Source organism: Leptosomus discolor, chromosome 20, assembly GCF_034619465.1.
Source record: "Leptosomus discolor isolate bLepDis1 chromosome 20, bLepDis1.hap2, whole genome shotgun sequence".
In the NCBI taxonomy this organism is placed as follows: domain Eukaryota; kingdom Metazoa; phylum Chordata; class Aves; order Leptosomiformes; family Leptosomidae; genus Leptosomus; species Leptosomus discolor.
This window is the reverse complement of record NC_141410.1, coordinates 4,344,417-4,367,152: the sequence shown is the minus strand read 5'-3', so window position 1 is coordinate 4,367,152 and position 22,736 is coordinate 4,344,417. Positions and strand designations below refer to the sequence as shown.

Below are 22,736 nucleotides of genomic sequence, written 5' to 3'. Positions count from 1 at the left end.
GGCCACCAGCCTTGTGCCAAATCCCCGGCCAAGAAAAAGTGGTCTCGCCCCCCGCCCCCCCCCTCGAACCCCCAAAAACCACGAAGCACCCCGGGACTGGTTAAACATAGCTCGGCACCGCCTGGTTTCTGGGAACCCCAGCGCCAGGGCTTGGGCGCGCTGTTGGGGACACCGGCGATGCCAGCGCGGGTACAAAGGGTGCTGAGCGAAGTGGGGGTGTCACAGGCCCCCCCCCCCCCGCGCCCCAAAATCCAGCGCTGCCCGGGTCACCGCCTGCGCCCGCTCCAAAGTTTGCTGGTTAATAAAAAAACAGAGCGGAGATTGATTTATAAAGCTGGTAAATAAATAAAAAAAAGGCCCGGGGGGGGTTGGGGGGGGGTGTTGGAGGGGCCCAGAGGGACTTTGGGGGGTGCTTAGGGGGTTGCCCTGCAAATAACGCACGATGCCGCCGGGGCGTGCAAGGGGCTGCGCGTGCCCCGGGTTTGCACGGGCAAGGTGGCGGTTGCAGAGCCGGAGAGGCTGTTGCACGGCGGCAGTTGCAGGGTCCGCCCGGGCACAGCGGCTTTTGCACACGCGCAGCGGCGGGTTTGCACGTGCCAGGCACCGTTTGCACGTGCACGGTGACTTTTGCACACGCACGGTGACGGTGGCACGCGCAGGACACCTTTTGCACCGCTCAGGCGTCGTTTGTACACCCAAAGCACCTTTTGCACGTGCACGGTCGCGTTTGCATGCTCAGGGCACCACTTGCACACCCAAAGCACCTTTTGCACGTGCACAGTTCCGTTCGCACGCTCAGGACACCGTTTGCACACCCAGGGCACCTTTTGCACGTGCACGGTTCCATTTGCACGCTCAGGGCACCGTTTGCACACCCAGGGCACCTTTTGCACGTGCACGGTTCCATTTGCACGCTCAGGGCACCGTTTCCACACCAAAGGCACCATTCGCGTGCTCCGAGTGGTATTTGCACACCCGAGGCACCATTTGCACACCCAGGGCCCCTCTCCAGTGCTACCCCAGGCCTCCATCCCCCTCCCCAGCACCCTGCAAGCTGCAAAACCCCCCTCCCCTAATTGCCCCACGCCCTAATTACCCTCCCTAATTACCCAGCCCTAATGAAGGGGGCGTGCCCCAGTGAGTGCCACCCCTTAAATCCCCTCTCCCTGCCATATCCCACCCCAAATCCCTCTGCCCTGGGCAGCAAATTTCCCTAAACTGAAGAATTTTAAAGCAAAATAAATCACCCAGGAGGCAAACCAAAGAAGTTTTGGGGACAAATTAACCCGGTAAGTTAATTTTTTTTCCCGTCTTCGTGTGGTTTCTCAGTACCCACACATGTGATGAGCTGGGCACCGGCGTCAGTCCTCAGCCAAAGGGAGACCGGGGAGGCATTTTGGGACCCGGCCCCATCACGTCTCGCTCAAAGAGGGGGGTTTTATCCACCGAGGCTCCAGTTCCCATCCCAAATCCCGCGGTGGGTTTGGGATGGGGTAGGCAACGATGCTAATTACAGGGGAAGGAACCGTGTATTTACAGAGGCAGCTCCCAGTACGAAACCGCCGGCGGCTGCTTTTGCTCCGCTGAGTCTTTCTTTTTTCTCTCCATTTTCTGGGCGCTGGTACCCACAAAAAAAAAAAAAAAAAAACAAAAAAAAAACACCAGAAAAAAAAAAAAAGAGGAATTAAAAATAAATCCCCCTCCACGATTTGCAAAAAGGCGCTTTAGCAGAGGAGGAAGAGGAGGGCGAGGAAGGGCAGGAGGATGGTGGTAGCGGCGGGGCGGCTGGCGGCGTTGCAGTGGGCTCGGTTGGAGCCGATGCAGGCGGCGTAAGCCATGGCGTGGGGGATGTAGTTTTGCTCGTGGACGCCGTGGAGGAGATGGGCCATGGGGCCGCGGGCGAAGACGGCCACGTCCTCGCCGCCGTGGGTCTCCTGGCGCAGCGGCACGGCCGATTGCGCCTGGTAGTTGGCGTGCGCTGGGGTGAAAAAGCCAAAAATCAGACTAACTTTTAAAAAGCGCTCCTTTTGGCCAGGCTGTAATAACTTCGGGGGGTTTTGCCCCAAAATACACTCACCGAAATCCACGGCGGAGACGTTCTCTCGCTCGCCTGCCACGATTTTGTAGCCGGGACCGTTGCCGTAGAGGATGGAGGTGAAGGGTTTGCGGTCCACGTCACTCTGCATCGGGGCTAGACCTGGTGGCGGTGGCACCGTCAGCAGGCTGGGGACGTCCCCAAGGTTGTCGTTGTCCCCCAGCTCCGTGACCCGGCAGGGACTCACCGAAAATGGGGTTCCCGCGGGGGGTGTAGCCGCCGAAGGTGAAGACGTGCGAGTGGTCGGCTGTGACGACGCTGAGGGTGTCCTGGGGCGAGGTGAGGCGGGTGGCCAGCCCGATGGCCCGGTCCAGCTCCACCGCCTCGTGCAGCGCCTGCTTCGCCTTCCCCTCGTGGTGCCCGTGGTCGATGCGGCCCCCTGCGAGCCCCGGCACCGCTCGGCATCGCCCTCCGCGGCCCCTGGCATCCCCCATCGCCCTCCTCTTCCCTGCTTTGCATCACTCCCCCCCTTTGCACCCCTTTTGTCCCCTTTGTCCTCCCTTTCTGCATCCCACATCGGTCCCTTTATCCCCCCCTTTGCACCCCCACTGCCCCCTGTGTCCCCCCTTTTTGCAACCTCCCCCATCCCCTTTATTTGCCCCCTCCATCCCCCCCTCTACTCCCCTCTGCACCCCCATACACACACACCGCCCCCCCACCTTCAACCAGGAGGAAAAACCCCCGGGGATTTTTCTGGAGCATCCTGATGGCCACAGCCACCATCTCAGTGAGGGACGGATCCGTCTCGTTGTTCCTGTCCAGCTCGTACACCATGTCACCCGGCTCGAAGAGGCCTGGGGACAGTGACACTGCTGGGGACATCCTTTCCCCAGCCAAAAAAAAAAACCCAAAGAACAAAAAAACAAGCAAACAGGAAAAAAAAAAACAAACAAAGGGCCAAATCCAGCACCGCCGCCTGTATCTTCTGCTGGCTCAAGCATTACACCCGCCACCGGATCCAGGGTGATTAGGTAGGCGCCAGGGGGATGCTCCCAGCCCTTCCTTCCTCCAGCTCGGCCGAACCCTGCAGCCTGACTCGGCTGGGGAATTGCACCGTGGGCCAAAACCCAGCAATTGCATCGCCTGGGGGTGGGTACCAGCATCCTTGAGGGGGTACCAGCATCCCCGGGGGAGCAGCAGCATCTTTAGAGGGGGTATGAGCACCCCCAGGGGTGGAACCAACATCCCCAAGGGAGTACCAGCACCTTTTGGGATGGTACCAGCACCCCTTGGAGGTACCAGCATCTTTTGGGGGGCACCAACATCCCCAGGGGGACAGCAGCATCCCTCGTGGGGGGGGTTACAGCATCTTTGGCAGGGACCAACATCCCTTGGGGGTAGCAGCCTCCTTCGGGGGGGTAACCAGCCACTCCAGCTGCCCCAGCACCCTGGGACAGGCCAGGGGTTGCTCCCCCCACCCCCTGCACAAGCACCCAGTCGAGGTCGGGGCACCCTTGGGTGCTGGGACTCACCCAGGAGGAAGTCGACGCGGCTGAGGTTGAGCGCCAGCAGGTCCCGCCGGTGCCACACGTACTTGGCCACCTGGGGACAGGCAGGTTGTCACCTCCCCATTGCTTCTGTCAACCCCAGGGGTGCTTTAGACCCCCCTTCCCAAAATATTCTCCCTCCCTGGGAACGGCTTACAGTGGGGGGATGGGTGTGTACCCCCAAAAAATGTCCCTGTTACCTTGCCAGAGGGCTTGACCTCGTGCCACTCCTTGACGAGGTCCCTGTGGTCCAGGCGGGTACCCCGATGCTTGTCCTCGTGGGGATACTCCACGTCGCTGGCGTTTTTGGGGAACATGTATTTCCGCCCGCCGCCCAAGATCACCTGCGAAGGGAGGGGGGGAAAAAATGCATTAAAATTAATTTTAATTATTTTCCATTTTTTTCCCCCCAGTTTGGGTTTAATACAGGGAAAAACCCCGCTGAGGCGAAGCGGGATGTCCAGGAAAACCCTGGCGCAGCACGGAAAAAAAAAAAAGCGAGTGAAACCACCCAAGGAATTTCACCTCGCTCAAAATAACCCTCAATCTCTTCCTATTAATTAAACCCCAAGACAAAAATAACCATTTCCAGCAGCAAATTTGGCTTTTTAGTTTTTTTTTCTCCCCCTCTGTGGGAGGGATGCTCCACATCGGGGTCCCCGCGTGAACCCGCCAGGACGGAGCCCCATCCCGTGGCTTTCGCTGTTTGCTTTGGAGCCCGATTTATTTGCCCTCTGTTATTTATAACTGAGCAGAGATTTATTTTTTTTTATTCCCCCCGCTTTGCTCTTTCTCCATGCAGAAGGTGAATTATAAAGCTGCAAAACACCGCTGCCAAAATTATTAAGCCAAAAAAAAAGGGGGAAAAAATGTCTTTTCCCCACTATATAATTATTTCAAGCCTGGGACATAGTTAAAATTATATTAAAGGGAAAAAAAACAGAAGAAGAGGCTATTAAAGAGCTAAATAACAGGCTGAAGTGTTTTGCTTTGGGGCTATTTTGAAGGACAGAAGAGTATTTATTTACAGGGCTGAATTTCTGCGTAAATCCGCAGCAAGGGGCAGAATCGGGGGGGGAAATGGAGGGTTTGGGGTATGGGAAGTATGAGAAAGGAGGTGGGTGGGGAGGGCTTTTGAGGGACTGGTCTTACTGGTGCTTGTGGTCCCAGCCCTATGTCTGATGGTGGTGTGGCCATCAGTGGTCCAGGTCCCATATCCACCCAATTGTCCTGGTAACCCACCCATGGGTGGTCCTGGTCCCATATCTGCTGGGGGTTGTGGTCCTCATCCTATATCTGCTGGGGGTTCTAGTCCTGCACCCCTGGGTGGTCCTGGTCCAACATCTTCTGGGGGTCCCAACTCTGCTCCCGTTGGTGATCCTGGCCCCGTATCTACCCACAGCCCTGGTCCTGCACCCATTGGTGGTCTCAGAGTCACATCTGCTGGGGTGGTCCTAGCCTTGTACCCACTCACAGTCCTGGCCCTGCACCCTTTGGTGGTCCCTGACCAACATCTCCTGGGGGTTCTGGCTCTTCACCCACTAGTGGTTCCAGCCCAACATGTACTGGGGGTCGCAGCACTTCACCCATTGATGATCCTGGTCCCATGTCTATCCACAGCCCTGGGTGGCTCCAGCCCACACCCCTGGGTGGTCCTGTCCCCATCCCTGGGTGGCTCCAGCCCACATCCCCGGTGGTCTCATCCCCATCCCTACCTCGATGTCAGGGATGTTCTCCACCAGCTGCCGGGCAATGTCCTTGCAGCCGCCCTCCAGCGCGTCCAGGGGCATCTCTCCATCCGAGTACCAGTCGCGGTTGGCGGAGTGGGCGTAGGCAGCGCTGGGTGTCGCGTGGGTGACCCGTGTGGTGGTGACGATGCCCACCGCCTTGCCTGCACCGCGAGTTCAGGGGACAATGGTGGGAACACCCCCAAACCCTACCGCTTTACAACATCCCCCCCCCGGCACCCACCGACCCTTCACCTGCGTCTTTGGCCCAGCGGAGGATGGAGGTCACCTCCTGGCCCTTGGTGGTGTTGCAGCGGTCGCGGGTGACGCCAGCGCTGACGCCCACCGTCCCCTCGTTGGCTTTGACGCCGCAGAGGTAGGCGGTGGCTGTGCCCGCGCTGTCGGGCACCTGCGCGTTGGTGTTGTAGGTCTGGGGGTGGGAGATAAATAACCCATCATCATCATCACCACCATCACCACTGTCATGACCATCAACGCTGTCATCACCACCATCATCATCCCCACCCCGGGGCTGGCTTCATCATCACTATCATCCCCATCCTGGAGCTCCCCTCCCCATGCTGTTTGGCTGCATGGGACGCTCATCCCACCTGTAGCCCCCCTCTTTTGCCCCTTGCCCCCCCCATTTTGCCCCTTGCTCCCCCCAACGTGGTTGCCCATCATCCCCCATTGATGCTTTTAGCCTTTTTTTCAACCCGTTTTTAGGTAGGGAGAGAGACGCCGCCACCACGAGCATCCCCCGCAGGGCAAAGGGAGAGAGCAGGGAGAGGTCAGGACTTCTAATTTAATAAAAAAAAACCCCTTTTGTTCAGCAAAATGACCCCAGGAGAAGCGGAGGGGGGTCCCGTGGCTTCCCAAGGCCAGGCGGCCTCATCCTGCCCCCCCTCCCCGTTCCCACGGGCCGGACCCTGGCACGGCGAGCGGGCGCCAGAGCCAGCTCCCTTCTCCCGCCCCTGACCTAATTTCGGTTCCCGGTCGATGGCGCCCGCCCGCCCGTGACTTTGCGGTGGGTGTCACGTCCCCGGGGCGGGGGCTCACCTTGGCCAAGGCGACGTAGGGGAACTTGTCCATCTCCAGCAGGCTCTCCTCGCCCTTGCGGTTCTGCAGCTGCCCTTTGAGGATGCGGGCGGCCGTGACGGTGGAGACGCCCATGCCTGGCCAGGGCACCCGTCAGCTCCCCGCCGAGGACGGGCCAGCTCGCCGCACGGGTGCCACGCAACGCCGGCGAGCACCCAGTTTATCCCAGCATCCCAGTTTATCGCCAACCCGGTTTATCGCAAACTGAGTTTGTTATGGCACGTGATTTATCGCAGCACCCAATTGATCGCAGCACCCAGTTCATTGCAAACCCAATTTATCGCAGCACCCAGTTCACTGCAGCACCCAGTTCATTGCAAACCCCATTTATCGCAGCACCCAATTTATGGCAAACACAGTTTATTGTAGCACCCAATTTACTGCAGCACCTAATTTTTCGCAAACCCAATTTATCACAGCCCCCAACTTATTGCAAACCCAGTTCACCGCAGCACTCATTTTTTTTGGCAAATCCAATTCATTGCAGCACCCAGTTTATCCCAGCACCCAGTTTATCCCAAACCCACTCTATCACTGCACCCACTCTAACGCACGCCCAGTTTACCATGGCACCCACTTTATCACCGCACCCACTTTAACAGCACCCGATTCACCACGGCACCCAATTTCTTGCAGCACCCACTTCAGCGCAGCCCCCATCCCCTGCAGCCCCCGCTCCCCGCCCACCCCGGGGTGGGTGCCCCCGTCTCACCGTCACCGAGGAAGAGGATGAGGTTCTTGGCCACGTTCTGGTTGAGGCGCTGGAGGCGCAGGGCTGCCCGCAGCGTCTCCTGCGCCTGCCCCCGCCAGTACTCGGGGTCCTTCTCCCTCTCTGCCGGGGAAAAGGGGGAAACCGGGCTCCATAGCACCCAGCAGCACCCACTTTTGGGGTGCTGCCCCCCCCCCAAACCTCACCTACCGGGGATTAGAGAAGCCGAGCAGAACTGGGCGAGGAGGACGAGGAGGAGAGCCTTCATCCTGCGGTGCTGAGCGGGCGCTGGACAGGAGAGAGCTGCGGGGGGGAGCGGCAGCACCCGCTCTGTGCCTCAGTTTCCCCACTGGGACCTTTGCCCCACTGCTCAGTCAAGCAAAGTGTCCCCTCCCCGCGTGGTCCACGATGTGACCCCCTGGGGACGTGCCAGCTCCCCACCCCGCCACCAGCCCCACGGGGCGTCACCTTGCTGGCACCAACCCGGTGCTGGGGGACGGTGGCACGGCCCCCCGCGTGCACATGTCACAGTGGGGTCCCTGTCATGTGGCTGGGTCCCCATCGCGTGTCCCTGTCCCCATTGCATGGCCGTGTCCCCATCACAGCTAGGTCCCAATTGCACGTCGGGGTCCCCATCACATGGCCATGTCCCCATCGCCTGTCCCTGTACCCATCACGTGGCCGTGTCCCCATCGCATGTCCCTGTTGCACACCCATGTCCCATCCCACATCTGTGCCCCCACCCCACATCTGTGTCCCCATCCCGTGCCCCCATCCCCGCTGCATGCCCATGCCCCCCTCGTGTGTCCCCATTCCATGCCCATGTCCCCATTGCACATACGATTCCCCATCGCGCACCCGTGTCCCTCTTCCACATCTGTCCCCATTGCACACCCATGTCCCCACCACAGGCCCATGTCCCTGTCGCACACCTGTGTCCCCACTGCACGCCCATGTTCCCATCTCACACCCATGTCCCCATCACATGCCTGTGTCCCTGTTGCACGCTTGTGTCCTCACCACATGCCCACGTCCCCATCGCACACCCATGCCCCTGTTGCACACCTGTGTCCCCATCACCTGCCTGCGTCCCTGTTGCACGCCTGTCTCCCAACCACATGCCCATGTCCCCAATCACTCACCCATGTCCCTGTTGCACACCCATGTCCCCACCACATGTCTGTGTCCCCATCATGCACCCATGTCCCTGTTCCACCCGTGTCCCCGTTCCACCCGTGTCCCCATCGCATGCCCATGTCCTCATTGCACACCCATGTCCCTGTGGCATATTTGAGTCCCCATTGCACCACTGCACACCCGTGCCCTGTTGCACACTTGTGTCCCCGTCACTCCCCGTGTCCCCGTTGCACCCCCGTGTCCCCGTTGCACCATTGCACCCCCATGCCCTGTTGCACATTTGTGTCCCCATCACTCCCCCCGTGTCCCCGTTGCACCCCCGTGTCCCCATCACACCCCCCGCATCCCCATCGCACCCTGCCCCCCCCCGTTGCAACCCCCCCGCCCCCCAGGGACCCCCCGCTCCCCCGGGGGGACCAGCGGTGGCCCCGGGGGTGTCCTTACCGCCGGGGGGGGGGCCACACACACACACGTACCCGCACAAACTTGGGTCCCGACACCCACGTCCCTCCTGGGTGGTGGGAGGAGGCCGGGCCGGGGGGACAGCGAGCCCTTAAATCCCCCCCGCACCCGGCCTTCGCCTCCTCCTCATCCTCCTCCCCTTCCTCCACCCTCCCCCCGCCGCCAGCAAGGCGAGGGGGGGGGGGGGGGGGAGAAAAGGCAACAAACTGGGCTTACTGATGCCCTCTGCCGGGTTTTACTGGGAGGACTGGGAGGACTGGGGTGCTCCCAATCCTGGCTGGGGGTGCTGAGCATCCTCCCCCGCCACGCAGGAGGGGGGGAAAATGGGGTGCTTCCCCGGGGGGTGGTAAGTGTGTGTTTTGCCAGATTTTGCGTTATTTTCGCCCAAAACGTGCCAGCGACATGAGTGTGGTTTGGGGGTGGGGGGTGGGGGTGGTGTCCCCCCTTGCCTCAGTTTCCCCCCGCGGGCTGCAGCCCACGAGTGCGCCCTCCCAGAAGGGGCTTTCCTGTAGGTCCTACCATAAACCAGGCGTCCTCGCCGGGGCAGGGGGTTGACGCCGTCCCCTGCCTCAGTTTCCCCATCGGGGCGGGGGTGGAGGAGGGGGGAAACCATGGTGCTCCGTGGAGCCGCGAGTGGCTTCCCAGAAGGTGGCGGTCTCTGCCCAAAAATCCCCACCCGGAAAGCTTCGGGGTGTCACCAAGGGTGTCCCAACACCGCCCCGGACGCCACGGGGACGGGCACGACTCCTGCAGACCCTCCGGCACATGCCCTCCCCCCCACTTCAGTACCCCCCAACCCACCCCATCCCCCCCGGCCTTTTGCACACCCCCCCCCCCCCCACCAGCGCTTTCGCAGCTCAGCAAAGCGGTTTGCAGCCCCACGCGTGAGATGAGTGTGTCAGTGCTCAGCCCGCCGGTGGGGCACAGGGGGGGCTGCGGTGGTGGCACTGTGTGTGTGTGTGTGTGTGTGTGTGTGTGTCCCGATCCCTGTCACACCCACGTGCAAGGCAGCTGGTGATGAAAAGCTGATTAAAAAGCTCCTTAGGGATCCGGGGAACTCCTCGCTGCGAGGCTGTGGGCACGAACCCCGCCAGGCTTGAACCCCCAAACCCTTCGAGGGGCTGTTAAACACACGGCGGGGGGGGGGGGGGGAGCAAGGTTGCACCGTGGGAGCATGCTTGCACGCTTGCACACTTATAAGCACGCACAATTGCACGCTCGCAAAATTGCAGGCTTGCACGATTGGGTGCGTGCACACTCGCGCGATCGCGTGCTTGTGCGCTGGCACAACAATCGCGGGCTCGCAAGCTCGCACGCGCGCTCGTGCGCTCGCACGGTCGCCCGTGGCTCACGCTCGCGTGCGCGCGCGCGCGTGCCCCCGTGCACAACCGCGTGCCAAGCTGTTTGCAGAACCGCTCGCTCGCACAAGCGCGTGCTGGCACAGTCGCACGCTTGCCTGTTGGCACAAGCGCGCGCGCTTGCACGCCCGCGCGCTTGCACGCCTGCACACAACCGCCTGCTTGCAGGATGGGGCGCTTGCAGCGTTGCTCGCACGCTTGTGAACGGCAACGCTCGCACGCTCCCAGGAGAAACACCGCATCCCTTCGCGGGGGAGCGAGCGGCGGTGATTTACTGGGGGGGGGGGGATGCTGGCAGCCACTGGGGGGGACGGGGGGGACCCCCAAAATGGGGTTTGGGGCCCCTCGAAAGAGTTAAGCAGGCGAGCGAGGAAGCCCGTCCCTCCGTCGGCCCCATTGGTTTTCCCATCCCAGGTACATCCTTTGCTCGTCACCCTTCGTCACCCTCGTAGGCCGCAGCGGCGTAACGAGCTGCGCCGGGGCTCAGGCGGGTGCTCGCCCCAACGGGGGCCGAGGCCGGCGGGAGCGGGGTGGCAGCCATGGTGAGTGGGGGGACCCAGCCGACACCCCGAATCCGGAGATGGTCCAGTCTGGGTCACTTGGCCAAACGGGGCCGCGCGGCGATGAGTCTCCGTGGGATGCCCATGGCGACCCCACGGGACACCCATGCAGCCCCAAGGGATGCGCATTGCACCCCCAAGGGACCCCCATTGCACCCCCATGGGATGCCGCACTGCACCCCCAGGGGACCCCCCATTACACCCCATGGGACCCCCATTGCACCCTCCTGGGATCCCCCATTGCACCCCTAAGGGACCCCCATTGCACCCCATGGGACCCCCATGCACCCCTTAGCACCCCCGGGTGCCCTCCCCCCCCCCCCATCGACTCCTCCAGCCGGGTTTGCTTTGCAGCCAGCAGGTCCCCAGGGTGGGGACACCAAAATGGGTGCCCCCCCACCCCCCCCGCCCCCGTCCCCAGCACCCAGCCCTTGACCCAAAACCGCGGAGATTTGCACCGGGTTCCCCTCTGCAAGGAGAGGGGTGCAGGGGTGCCCCCCTCACACACTTTGGGGGGGCTGTTTGCAAACAAGCCCAAACTGGGCTCTTCCCCCCGCCCCCTTTTTTTTTTTTTTTTTTTTTGCAAACTTTAACTCTTTTTTGCTCCTTTTTACGCTTTTTTTTTTTTTAATTATTTATCCGCACCCAGGGCTCCCTTTGAAACTGGGTGCCCACCCAAACCCCCTTCCCAGCACCCCTAATTAACCCCAGAGCCCCTAATTAACACGAGGCATTGCTAACTAGCCCCGAGCATCTTAATTAAAAGGCTGAGCCTCAGTGGGTGCTGCTGACTTCAGGCCGTGGAGGTGCAGGGGGCACCCATGGGTGCTGGGGGGGGGAGGCGGGGGGCGGCTGCTCAGCTAGGTGGGGGTTTGGGGGGGGGGGTGTGATTTGGGGTGGGAGGAGGTTGGGATGAAACTGGGGGGCTGGGGAGGGGTGGGAGAAACGCCATCGCCCACCGCAGCGGCGGTGGTTGCTCCGAAATGGCGCCCGGGCGGGAATTGAAAGCGAGCGGCGGCGGTTCGGGGCGCCCCGATGGCGGGGTGAGGGGCTCCCCTCCAGGGTGGTGGGGTGAGTGGCGTGGTGGGTGCCCCCCCCCCCCCCCCCCCCCCCAGGACCTTCCTTGGGGCGTGCGGGCTCGAAGCACGTGGTGTTTATTGTTTTATAAGGCGAAGAGGCGATTTGGGGGAAAACCAGGCGATTTAAGGCCCTCTGAGGACTTTTATAAAGAGAGTAAAAAAAAAAATCCCTCGGCTGTGGGGGGGTGTGGGTGTGAAGTGTGGGTGCTTCCCCTCTCCCCCGGCACCCTTGGGTGCCCCCGTCCCCCCCCTTGGAGCTGGGGAAATGCGGTTTTGTTGTGATTTAAGCAAACAACGGAACGGGGGGGGGGGGGGGGGGGGGGGCGGGGAGAAACAAAAAACACCCTGTTTTGACCCAAAAAAGGGGTGTTCCTGCTTCGCGAGCTGGGGACCACCCAGGGGTGGGGGGCACTCATGGGTGCTGCTGTGCCCCGCTGCGCCCGATATGGGGGAAAGGGGGGGGGTACAGGTGCTAAAAATACCCAATTTCCACCGAATTAAGGATGCTGGGGGTTGATGGGGGGGCGGTTTTTTTTTTGGGGGGGGTGTTCAAGCTCGACTTGGATTCTCTGATGTCTCATACGGGGTTGAGCCAGCCCATCCCTAGCGAAACCGAGGGGTTTGGGGTGGATTTGGTGTTGTGGTGCTTTTTTTTGATTTTTTTTTTTTTTTTTTTTGCCGCTTTCCCTTTTTCCTGCTGTTTTCAGGCTGGGGCAGGCGGGGTGGGGGATTGCTGGAAAAAAATCCCCAACTTCATTTCCTCAGGAAATGGAGTGAAAGCCTTGGCCAAAAGCTGGGACTCCAGGAATTTGGTACTCTGGAGCTATAGGGGCTTTGTGGACACCCCGCCACCACCACCCCCCTGCCCCGTGGGAGTGGGGATTCGTGCCCGGAGCTGCGACTTTCAGCCATGTGTGAAGTGTAAAAAAACAAGGGGAAAAAGTGAAAGGGGTTGGAAAAAAACAATATAAAACCAAGTTTCACCAGTGATAAAATCTTGCAGTTAAAGCTTTTTCATCTCAAGGTTTGCAGGCTCGAAGTGGGCACCCGGGGGGAGATTTTTGAGGCTAGAAAGGGAGCTTTTTGCACAAGCAAGGAAGGAAACTGCCTTTTTCTTTTAACCCTTTTTCTTCCTCAGGTGGGTTTTGTGGTTAATTAAACCGAGGGTGTAATTTGGGATCCAGGGAGAGGATGGGATTCGTTATTAATTCTGCAAGGGGAGGTTTGGGAAGGTTGTTATCAGAAACGGGGCTGAGAACTGGCGCTTTCATTGCATGTCCCTTCCTGCCAGGGGAAACTGAGGCACACCTGTGCTGGGTTCAGATCAATTCAGTGTCCCTTTGGGGATGATGGCAGTGGGACGGGGACATCCAGATGGGTGGAAACCCCTGCTTGGTGCTGCGTTTGGGGCAAAGGGTTGTGACCAGGGCCACTCTGCCCATCGGTGGCAGGGATCAGGGTGGATTTTTAGGGTGCTTACCCTCTCAGCAGTGGTGATTTTCCCTGGTGAGAGACAACCCGGCTGGGTGGCAGGGCTGTGCCGAGTAGGGGAAGGAAACGATGGCGGCAGCACGATAAAGGCTGGCTGCCAACCCATGAGGTTTCCCCTTGTTTTTCTGCTGGGGGACAAGATAAGAGCTGGGCACCGGCGCAAGATAACGCCTGAGGGACAAGGAGCTGGCAGGGAGTCCGTCAGCAGCCTGACTTCAAGGTGCTGTCTCCTTTGGGTGCTCAGAGGGGTGTTTCCAGGTGCTCACGGTTCGCAGACGGGGTGTGGAGCATGAGTGAGTCGGTAGTTTCGGGGTGAAAAGCCATTTTCTCCGCTACCAGCCTTTCTCAGGTCCCCAGCACACTGTGGGTCCCTGGCACGGGGAGTGTCCCTCTCCCTGTTGCCGGGCCGGAGCCGGTGGAGGAGGAACGGGCTTTATTCCAGGCTGAAGGGGAGGTTGCACAACCGGGCCCCGGGGGAAAGCGAGGCGGGTTCGGGCTTTGCTCAGCTTTTGGCTCCAGCCCTCTTTGCTTTCCATAACCTTCCTCCGGCGTTTGTTTAGCGCTTTACTACCCTGGAGCCATTCGGGATTTAGCTCCCTGGAGGAGGAGGCAGCAGCTTTAGAAGGTGAAGATTCCTTCCTCGTCCTCCTTCCTCTTCCTCGACCCTGAGCCACTGAGCGTGCCTCTGTTTGCCCATCTCCCTGTGCAGATGTCGACCTACAAGCGGGCGACGCTGGACGATGAAGACCCCCTGGACTCCATCAGCGAAGGCGATGCGTACCCCAATGGCTTCCAGGTAGGGCTTCATCTGTATTTGGGGGGGGTTGGGAAGGGGCTTTTAGGTCCTAGCAAGCAGCAAAGGGGGTTGTAGGGAGGTTTTCCACCTGGGAAACCTTCCGTGGGGCAAAGTCCGGCATGGGCAGAGCCATGTCGGCTCCTGCTGCTGCTGCCGCCCTTTGCTCCCTTCCCAGGACTTGGCACCAGCGACGGGAGAGCCTGTGGGGCTGGATCCTGGCTTGGCTGTTGGCGATGCCCCAGAACCCAGTTTTTCTGCTGGCCGAACCCCTTCCCGGTGTGGCTGGGACAAGCAATTAACGTGGCGGTGGGAGCTTTGTCCCGCACAAAAGGGGATTAGGTTAATTCCTCCCTGAGCTGCGGGAAAGCAACTTATGAAGGGCTGAGGGTGGCAAGAAAAAAATCCCCATGGCTGCCAGCATCCAGCCTTGCCGGAAAAGATTTGGGGCTGGAGCGATGCTCTTGGTGCTGGCCCTGCTCTCAGCCCCATTGGTCTCTGCCTCAAATGGGTTTTTCTGCCCCCAAAATCAGAGCTCTCCTTGTTTTTACTTTCCCGGTGGGGCCATCTCCGCTCACCGTTGCATCGGGGTGTTTCCTGGGGATGTTTTTCGGCCGAGCTGGAGTATCCTGTTACGGCACTTCCCACTGCTGCTGCGGCCCCCACCCTGTGCCAGTGCTGGCGGTGGGGATGGGGACGGGGATGGGGACACCCAGGGGGTTACAGCTGTCCTCGAGCAGGGGTTTGGGGTGGCATGGGGTAGCAGGTGAGCCTGACGAAACGCTTGCCCCGCTCCCTTTCCTGCCATTGTGCAGCCCTTCCTGGCCAGTTTCTGGAAGGCAGCTGCCGCCTTTCCCAGCCTGAACCGTGCCGGCTCCCTCACTGGGGGCCGAGCTTGTGCCGTGGGCTGTAGGAAGCAAAATGGGGGATGCGTCGGTGGGTTTTTCCACCGGTGGGGAAACGACGCTGCTTTTCCCCCAGGTGAACTTCCGCAGCTCAAGGAGCAGCCTGGGGTGCTGGGCTGAGCGGACGCGTGCTGAGAAGCAGCTCGTGGTGCTGGTGGGGGTGCTGGCGGCCGTGCTGGCGGCGTGTCTGCTGGGTCTCATCTTCCAGTACAGAGCTCGTAAGTCCCTTGTACCCGCACAGGTGTCCTACCCCCTTGACTGGGGTAGGTTACTGGAGGGGGGTGGATCTGGGATGGGATGCTTGGGTGCAGGATGGGGGATGCTCATCCGCATCCCTCGCCGCAGGGTGGGATTCTTGGGTACCAGGCAGGATGCTCAGGTGTGGGGTGGGATGCTTGGGCACAAGACAGGGTGCTTGCCTGCATCCTTTGCCCCAGGACGTGATGCTGCGGTGCAGGATGGGATGCTCGTCTGCATCGTTTACCCTGGAGCTTGATGGGGTGTCTGCCCCCATCCTTCACCCCAGGGTGGGATGCTCGGGCTGTGGGCAGGACGCTTGGGCATAAGATGAGGTGCTTGCCCGCATCCCTCGCCATGGGATGGGATGATGGGGCAGGATGCTCAGGCATGGGGTGGGACGCTGCTCTGTATGGCTTGCCCTGGAGCAAGATGTTAAGGTACAGGGCAGGATGCTCGAGCACCGGATGGGATATTTATCCATGTCCTTCGTTGTGGATCAGGATCCTCCCTGGTGCGGCTCATCATGCCGTGGTGGAGGAGCTGAACCCATTGTTCCCACCTCCAGGGCCGCCCACCGTGTGCCTGTCAGAAGCCTGTATCTCCGTCACCAGCTCCATCCTCAGCTCGCTGGACCGGACGGTGAATCCCTGCGAGGACTTTTTTGGCTACGCCTGCGGGGGCTGGATCAAGGCCAACCCCCTCCCTGATGGCCACTCACGCTGGGGGACCTTCAACAACCTCTGGGAGCATAACCAGGCCATCATGAAGCATCTGCTGGGTGAGTACGTGGGAGTGGCGAGACCCTCACAGTGCCAAGAAGCCCCGTTAGGTCCAGGGGGTGCTGGAAACATGCCCTTGGGGAGGAAAGGTTGGACTCAAACCCCAGCGTCAAACCAATCCGTGACGCATGTGCTGCGAGGACGTTGGGAAGCAGATCCCGGCTGTGTTTGCTCTCCTGGATGCCCCTGGGATTTTTTTGGGTGTTGCAGCAATTTGGTGGATCCCGGCCTCTGCTCTGCAAATCCCATGGCGGTGTTCCCAGGAGCTCTGAAATTCGAGATTTGCACCCCAATATCACCCCAAGGATATGGGTTTTTTCCTCCCGCTCTAGCTTCTAGCTGTTGTGGGCAGCCTTTTTGGGGAGCTGGCTGAAAATCTGACCATTTTGGGGGGCCAAAACTCCCCCAGCAGAGGGAGGATCCCAGGCTCAGCCTCTGCGTGCGAACACCAAAGCGGGGCGGCTTATCCAAGCAGCTGGCGGGGACGGTTTGTTCAAGCTTTGAGCAAACAACTGGCTCCTTATCAGCACTTTCCACTGTGCTGGGGCTGATTATCTGAAAAGAGAAGGTTTGGGAAGAGTGTTGTCTTTCAGGAGAAGGGGGGTGGCACGGGAATGGCTTTGTCCCCAGCTCTTCCCACAGAAATCTGGCACTGGTTTTACCGGGGAGAAGGGACTGGGCCTCTAGCCAAGCGGTCGTGCTCGGCATTTCCTTGAATTCCTTGGAGCTGAGGGACCTTTAGTCAATAAAACAGCACAGCTGGGAAGCCAAAGGTGCAAGCTGTGTCATGAGGAAAATAAAAAAATTAAAATTAAACCCCAACTCTCTGGGGAAGCGGAATTTTAGAGGGGGGTGGAAATAAAAGGATGGTTTTAGAGGCAGAGGAGAAAAATGAGTTTATTATTTCTTGTTGCAGGAATAAATAATGTAGGGCTGGGGAGCACCAGCACGGGGGCAAGGGCAGCGCGGGGGGCTGGATGATGCTGGGAACATCAGAGCTGCTGGAAAAATGCTTTTTGTTTTTTCTTTCTTTATCTTTCTGCTCCAAAGAGCTGGAGCAGTCGCTGTGGGTGGGAAAGGAGATGGGGGCCAAGAGGACAGGAAGGGCTGGGGGCCGTGGGATGTTCTTGGGGGCACAGGGGGGGACAGGCAGGGCAATCCTCTGTGCCTTTTTGGAGCCTGGCTTTGCCCCAAATGGGGCTGAATATTTCTCCAGTGGAAGGGTGGGGGCTCTGGCGTGCATCGGCAGGCCCTGTGGGAGGGCATGCCTGTCCCTGGGGGACCCCATGAGCCCCCCTGGGTAACTCCTGCAGAAAACACCACGGCCAACATGTCGAGCGAGGCGGAGCGCAAGGCGCAGCGTTATTACCAAGCCTGCATGAACGAGAGCAAGATCGAGGAGCTGCGCGCCACCCCGCTCGTGGAGCTCATCCAAAAGGTTCGGCCCCTTCCTTGTTGGAAAAGCTGGTTTCCCTCTGCAAAATTAGGGGGAAAAGCTCATTTACGGGCAGTGCCAGCCCCCTCCAGACACCATTCCTGGTGCTTCCCAGGGAAGAGCATCCCCCAGGGCAGGCGGGAGGCAGGCATTTATGGATTTATAGGCAAGTCTGGCCTCTCCTGGGCTTTTTAGCCCCGTTGCCAGATGTTTCCCCCCCGAGGATGGTATTGCGGGGGATATTTAAGTAACTCCAGGTGGTTGTTCCTTACCCAAAAGCCGGTTGCTGTCTCTCACCAGCTGGGTGGCTGGAACATCACAGGTCCCTGGGCAGGGGACAACTTCAACGCGACACTGCGGGAGGTGACGGCGCATTACCGCACCTCGCCCTTCTTCTCCGTCTACGTCAGCGCCGACTCCAAAAACTCCAATAGCAACGTCATCCAGGTGGATCAGTCGGGGTTAGGCCTGCCGTCGCGGGATTACTACCTGAACAAGACGGAGAATGAGAAAGTAAGGTTGTTGGGGGAAATCTCGCTTTGCTGGGAAGGTGTGGTGGGTGGGTGGGTGGCACCCACCGTGCTGATCCACCCTGCTGTCCTACCACGTAGGTGCTTGCTGGGTACCTGAACTACATGGTGCAGCTGGGGATGTTCCTGGGAGGCACCGATGAGGAGTCAACACGGCAGCAGATGCAGCAGATCTTGGACTTCGAGACAGCGTTGGCCAACATCACCATCCCACAGGAGAAGCACCGGGATGAGGAGGTCATCTACCATAAAATGACGGCTGGTGACCTAAAGGTAGGGACGGAGTTGGTGAGCCTCCCTGCTCCGCCGTGGTTTGGGAAGCGGGGCGGACGGATGGAGGTGACGCAGCTCTTCCAAGGAAGCCTGACGCCAGCCAACACCGCCTGGGAAGCTCTTGTGCAAGAGCTTCGCTCATGTCCTCCTTGGGGAAATCCCACCCTGACCCGCTCCTCCCAGCCTCCGGACCACCCCCGGGGCTGGCGGCCATCCTGCCACGGCACTAACGCCCTCCCAGATGTGGACGTCAGCCCGGTCACTTCCCCGTGTCCCCAAAGGAGCCCTAATGGCTTGTGTCAACATTTTTGACACCCGCCCCACTTTCTTTTCCTTTGCGGGAGGAAATTGTTTACTCCCCTCCGACCTTTGGAGGATGCTGCTGTTATGGGAACTGGTCCCTGCCAAATCAGCCGAATCCCTCAAAGAGGGGCTGAGGCAGCGGCTTCCAGCTTGGGAAGCGGCTGCTACCCACTGTCTGATGGTTTTTTTGGGTCCATAGCAGCGGCATGGCTTTTGCAGGAGCTGGCGCCGGCCGTGGACTGGATGCCCTTCCTCTCCACGGTTTTCTACCCTGTGGAGCTCAACGAGTCAGAGCCCGTCGTGGTCTACGCCAAGGAGTACCTGGAGCAGGTCTCGGACCTCATCCTGGCCACGGATAAATGGTGAGAGCCCCCAGCGTTGGGAGGGCACCCCCATGCCCACGGAGAGGGGTGCCCAGGGTGGGCAGGCACGTCCTGCTGTGCCCGCTCATCGCCTCTTGCCACAGTCTCCTCAACAACTACATGATCTGGAACTTGGTGCGGAAAACCAGCCCCTTCCTTGACCAGCGCTTCCAGGATGCGGAGGAAAAATTCATGGAAGTGATGTATGGGACGAAGAAGGTAAGGGTGGAGCCCCCAACGCCCCCAAATAGCTGTTAAAATGCTGACAGCTTTAAGCCAAGTGCCCATCACGTTGCATCCAAAAAATAGGATGTGGGGCAGGTTTTGGGGTGACAGCTCCAGCATGGGGGGATGGATGTGGACATCGTGTCCTGGCAGGGCAAGGGGGTGGGAAGGTGGGGGCCTCTGGCCATGTCACCACTGACGACCACCTCTTGTCCCCTGCAGACCTGCCTCCCGCGCTGGAAATTTTGCATCAGCGACACAGACAACAACCTGGGCTTCGCCCTGGGGGCCATGTTTGTCAAGGCCACCTTTGCCGAGGACAGCAAGCAGGTGGTACGTCCCCAAGCAAGCGGCGTGCGAGCCACCGCGATGGTGGATGGCTGGGGCAGCCGCTGTTTCTCTGCCTACCTTTTGTCTGTCGTGTGCCTCTGGTCACCGGGTCTTTCACTGGTCTGCGTGCCGTCTCGGCATCCCGGCCTCTTCCTCCCCACCAATGTGAAGGGTCCTTGAACTTCCTGAGGTGGGAGGCTGGCTCTCCAGACCGATGTTGCACCACCTTGCTTTGTCTAGGCAGAGGAAATGATTGCGGAGATTAAGACAGCCTTCGAGGAAAGCCTGGAGACGCTGCAGTGGATGGATGAAGAGACAAGGAAATCGGCCAAAGAGAAGGTGAGGCGCTGGCAGCAGCGCTGGGGAGGAGACTGTGATGGTGGAGGCCCCAAAATCACTTTGGTCCTTGTCACCCCCTAGGCAGATGCCATCTACAACATGATCGGCTACCCCAAGTTCATCATGGACCCCAAGGAGCTGGATAAAGTCTTTAATGACGTGAGTCAGTCAGCTGCGTCCCCTGGGTCTCCTGTTCCCAGCCTCCACTAGCACGTGCAGGACGTGCCCATCGCCATGGCCTCAGGGCAGCCTTGAACCCCAAGTTTCCTCCAGAAACTTAGTCTCACTGATGTTCTCATCCCTTCTCTGGGGACTTCCCAGAGAGCTGCGGGCCAGCCGTGGGGTGGCTGTGGCTCCTCGGGATCCCTGCCTGGGAAGGGGAGGAGCTGCTTTCCATGACGGTGATTCATTGCTCTCCTGAGACTCTGCAGATGTTGCAGAGGAGGAAAAATGAGAGCGGCTGTAACTCAGTTGGCTCCAGAGGCTCAGACATGACCACGGAGGGAGGAGCGGGGCTGGGTAATCACCGCGCGCAGCTCACGCCTCGCTCTTTTGTAGTATGAGGCAGTGCCCGACCTCTACTTTGAGAACGTCATGCAGTTTTACAACTTCTCGGCCAGGGTCACCGCCGACCAGCTCCGGAAACCACCAAACCGGGACCAGTAAGTCCTCTGCTCCACTTCCCTGTTGCACTCCGTGGGAATATCACAATATCTGGAGCACTGAGATTTGGTGTCCACCAGACTATGCTGGTTTTGGGGAGTTAAATTTGGGCCGAGTGCTTTACACTGTGATAAGGAGATGGTGGCAGAGCAAACGTTGGTGATGGGTTTGTGCTGCCATGTTGGCCGTGTCCATGTCCCTGCAGGTGGAGCATGACTCCTCCAACAGTCAACGCGTACTACTCTCCCACCAAGAACGAGATAGTCTTCCCCGCCGGCATCCTCCAGGCCCCTTTTTACACCCGTGCATCTCCCAAGTAAGAGCCTATGGAAAACGGGGAGGGCAGGATTCCCAAATTTCCTCCCATCCCAAAATCTGACGCTGAATTTCATGGCTGCAGAGAGCAGCGGCTGCTCTCTAAATCTCGGCACTGCCCTCCTGCAGGTCGCTGAATTTTGGTGGGATCGGCGTGGTGGTGGGCCACGAGTTGACGCATGCCTTCGATGACCAAGGTATGGCCAGGGCCAGGCAGGTGGGCTGCTGCTGGAGGGGTGGCTGGCAGGGTGATGAAGGACCTGTTGTGTTTTTGGCAGGCCGGGAATATGACAAGGATGGCAACCTGCGTCCCTGGTGGAAGAACTCCTCGGTGGAGGCTTTCAAGCGTCAGACAGCGTGCATGGTGGAGCAGTACGGCAACTACACCGTCAACGGCGAGGCTGTCAACGGCAAGCACACCCTCGGGGAGAACATCGCTGACAACGGGGGCCTCAAGGCTGCCTACCGGGTAGGGCCATGGGGCTGGGGAGATGCGGCCGGTGGCACAGCGTGGTGGGATCAGTGCTGTCCCCTGAGCCCACTGTGCTCCCTGGTCTCCAGGCATATCAAAACTGGCTGAAAAAGAACGGCGATGAGGAAACCCTGCCAACCCTTGGCCTCACCAACCACCAGCTCTTCTTCGTCGGCTTTGCGCAGGTGGGTCACTTGGCGGTGGGCAGGGAGGGTGGATGCACAGGTTGTTTTGGAAGTGGAGGAGTGCCCAGATGGTGTTGGGTGGGCGTGATGGCAAACCTGAGGTCTCCAGAGATGCTGTGTGGTGGATGGAGAACCGGATCGGGGTGGTGCTGGTTAAAAAGCAAGACAAAGCTGGAGCTTGAGCTGTGTTGGTGCCAGTCACACAAGTGGGGAGGTCCTGTTCGGCACCGAGCGGACGCTGGCACTCATGGCCCTCGTCCTCCGTTGGCAGGTGTGGTGCTCAGTTCGCACGCCGGAGAGCTCGCACGAGGGGCTCATCACCGACCCCCACAGCCCCTCACGTTTCCGTGTCATCGGCACGGTCTCCAACTCCCGGGAGTTTGCGGAGCATTTTGGCTGCCCCCTCGGCTCCCCCATGAATCCCCCCAAGAAGTGCGAAGTCTGGTGACGGGTGAGCACCCGAGGGAACCAGCTGCCAGTTGCTTCGTCCTCTACCAATGGCTGAATTTTTCCGGTCCTTTTGAGAGGCTCAAACCACTTCTCCGTGCACAGAACTGCCCAGCTGTCAGCCGGAGCGATGCCCCTTGTCCCCGGTATCGTCTGAGGTTCAATCCACTGTGAAAACTCCTCATCCCCTCGCTCGTTTGTGAAATGACTTCGATTTGGGGGTCTTTTCTTTCTCGCCATGACGGGGCCACGTGTCGAGGCATGTGCGTCCAGGGGCACTACCTCGTGTTCACACACGCGGTGCTCCAGCCTGACCCACCGCCCCAGCAAAATACCTCTTATATTTTTTTTTTGGAGGCGATAAAGGGAACACTGCGACCCCGGCAGGCTTGGCTGCGTGCCTAAATACACCCGACGTACCTTCCTCTCTCCAAAGATGCGCACATGAGGATGGAAAAGATTTTAAGATATATTTTTTTTTCGGGGGAGGGGGGGTTTTGGGAAATACATATATTTTTTTCATGCGTTGTGGAGTACACTGGAAAATTTCAGGGAAAATGCATTTAAAAAGCCTTTTTTTTAGTAAAAGATTAGTATATTTATTAATTTCTTTTTTACTCAGTGCAGCTGTAGGTGCAGTACCCTGTGGTGACAGTCCCTTGGCCGGGAAAGCCTGAGGGGGCTGCCTGGGCTGTGGATGCAAGTAGCTGCTCCCAGATCCTGGGTTTCTCCAGAAGGGGCCATCTTTGGAGGATGCTGATGGGGAAATGGGGGGACAGGGCTGGAGAACGTTGTGGGTCACAGAAAGGCTCTGCCAGCATGCTGCAGCTCCTGGGATTAGCTTTAATTTCAGAGTGCAAAGGGAAAAGTTGACGTGCCAAAGATGTAACCGAGGTGGTGAGGGTGCTGGTGAAGCACCCGGTTCTCCCTCCTGTCC

The 22,736-nt window shown here is 59.5% G+C and overlaps 2 protein-coding genes across 2 annotated transcripts; one reads left to right on the top strand and one right to left on the bottom strand.

Annotated features, from left to right (window-relative positions):
- Positions 1-1,724: 1,724 nt before the first annotated feature.
- ALPL (alkaline phosphatase, biomineralization associated) lies at positions 1,725-7,384 on the bottom strand. The gene is made up of 11 exons (XM_086476167.1): positions 7,327-7,384; positions 7,120-7,239; positions 6,369-6,484; positions 5,565-5,739; positions 5,298-5,473; positions 3,783-3,926; positions 3,568-3,637; positions 2,755-2,889; positions 2,283-2,474; positions 2,078-2,197; positions 1,725-1,978 (listed from the first exon to the last, which is right to left on the bottom strand). Exons 1-11 carry the CDS (start codon positions 7,382-7,384, stop codon positions 1,725-1,727), a joined length of 1,560 nt encoding a protein of 519 aa, XP_086332293.1.
- Positions 7,385-11,616: 4,232 nt separating this feature from the next.
- On the top strand, positions 11,617-21,809 carry ECE1 (endothelin converting enzyme 1). The gene is made up of 18 exons (XM_086476009.1): positions 11,617-11,676; positions 13,913-13,999; positions 14,978-15,119; positions 15,707-15,919; positions 17,234-17,358; positions 17,656-17,868; positions 17,967-18,158; positions 18,681-18,823; positions 18,928-19,042; positions 19,271-19,381; positions 19,619-19,717; positions 19,799-19,876; positions 20,276-20,379; positions 20,586-20,696; positions 20,825-20,892; positions 20,974-21,164; positions 21,257-21,352; positions 21,624-21,809. Exons 1-18 carry the CDS (start codon positions 11,617-11,619, stop codon positions 21,798-21,800), a joined length of 2,325 nt encoding a protein of 774 aa, XP_086332135.1. The 3' UTR covers positions 21,801-21,809.
- Positions 21,810-22,736: the final 927 nt, after the last annotated feature.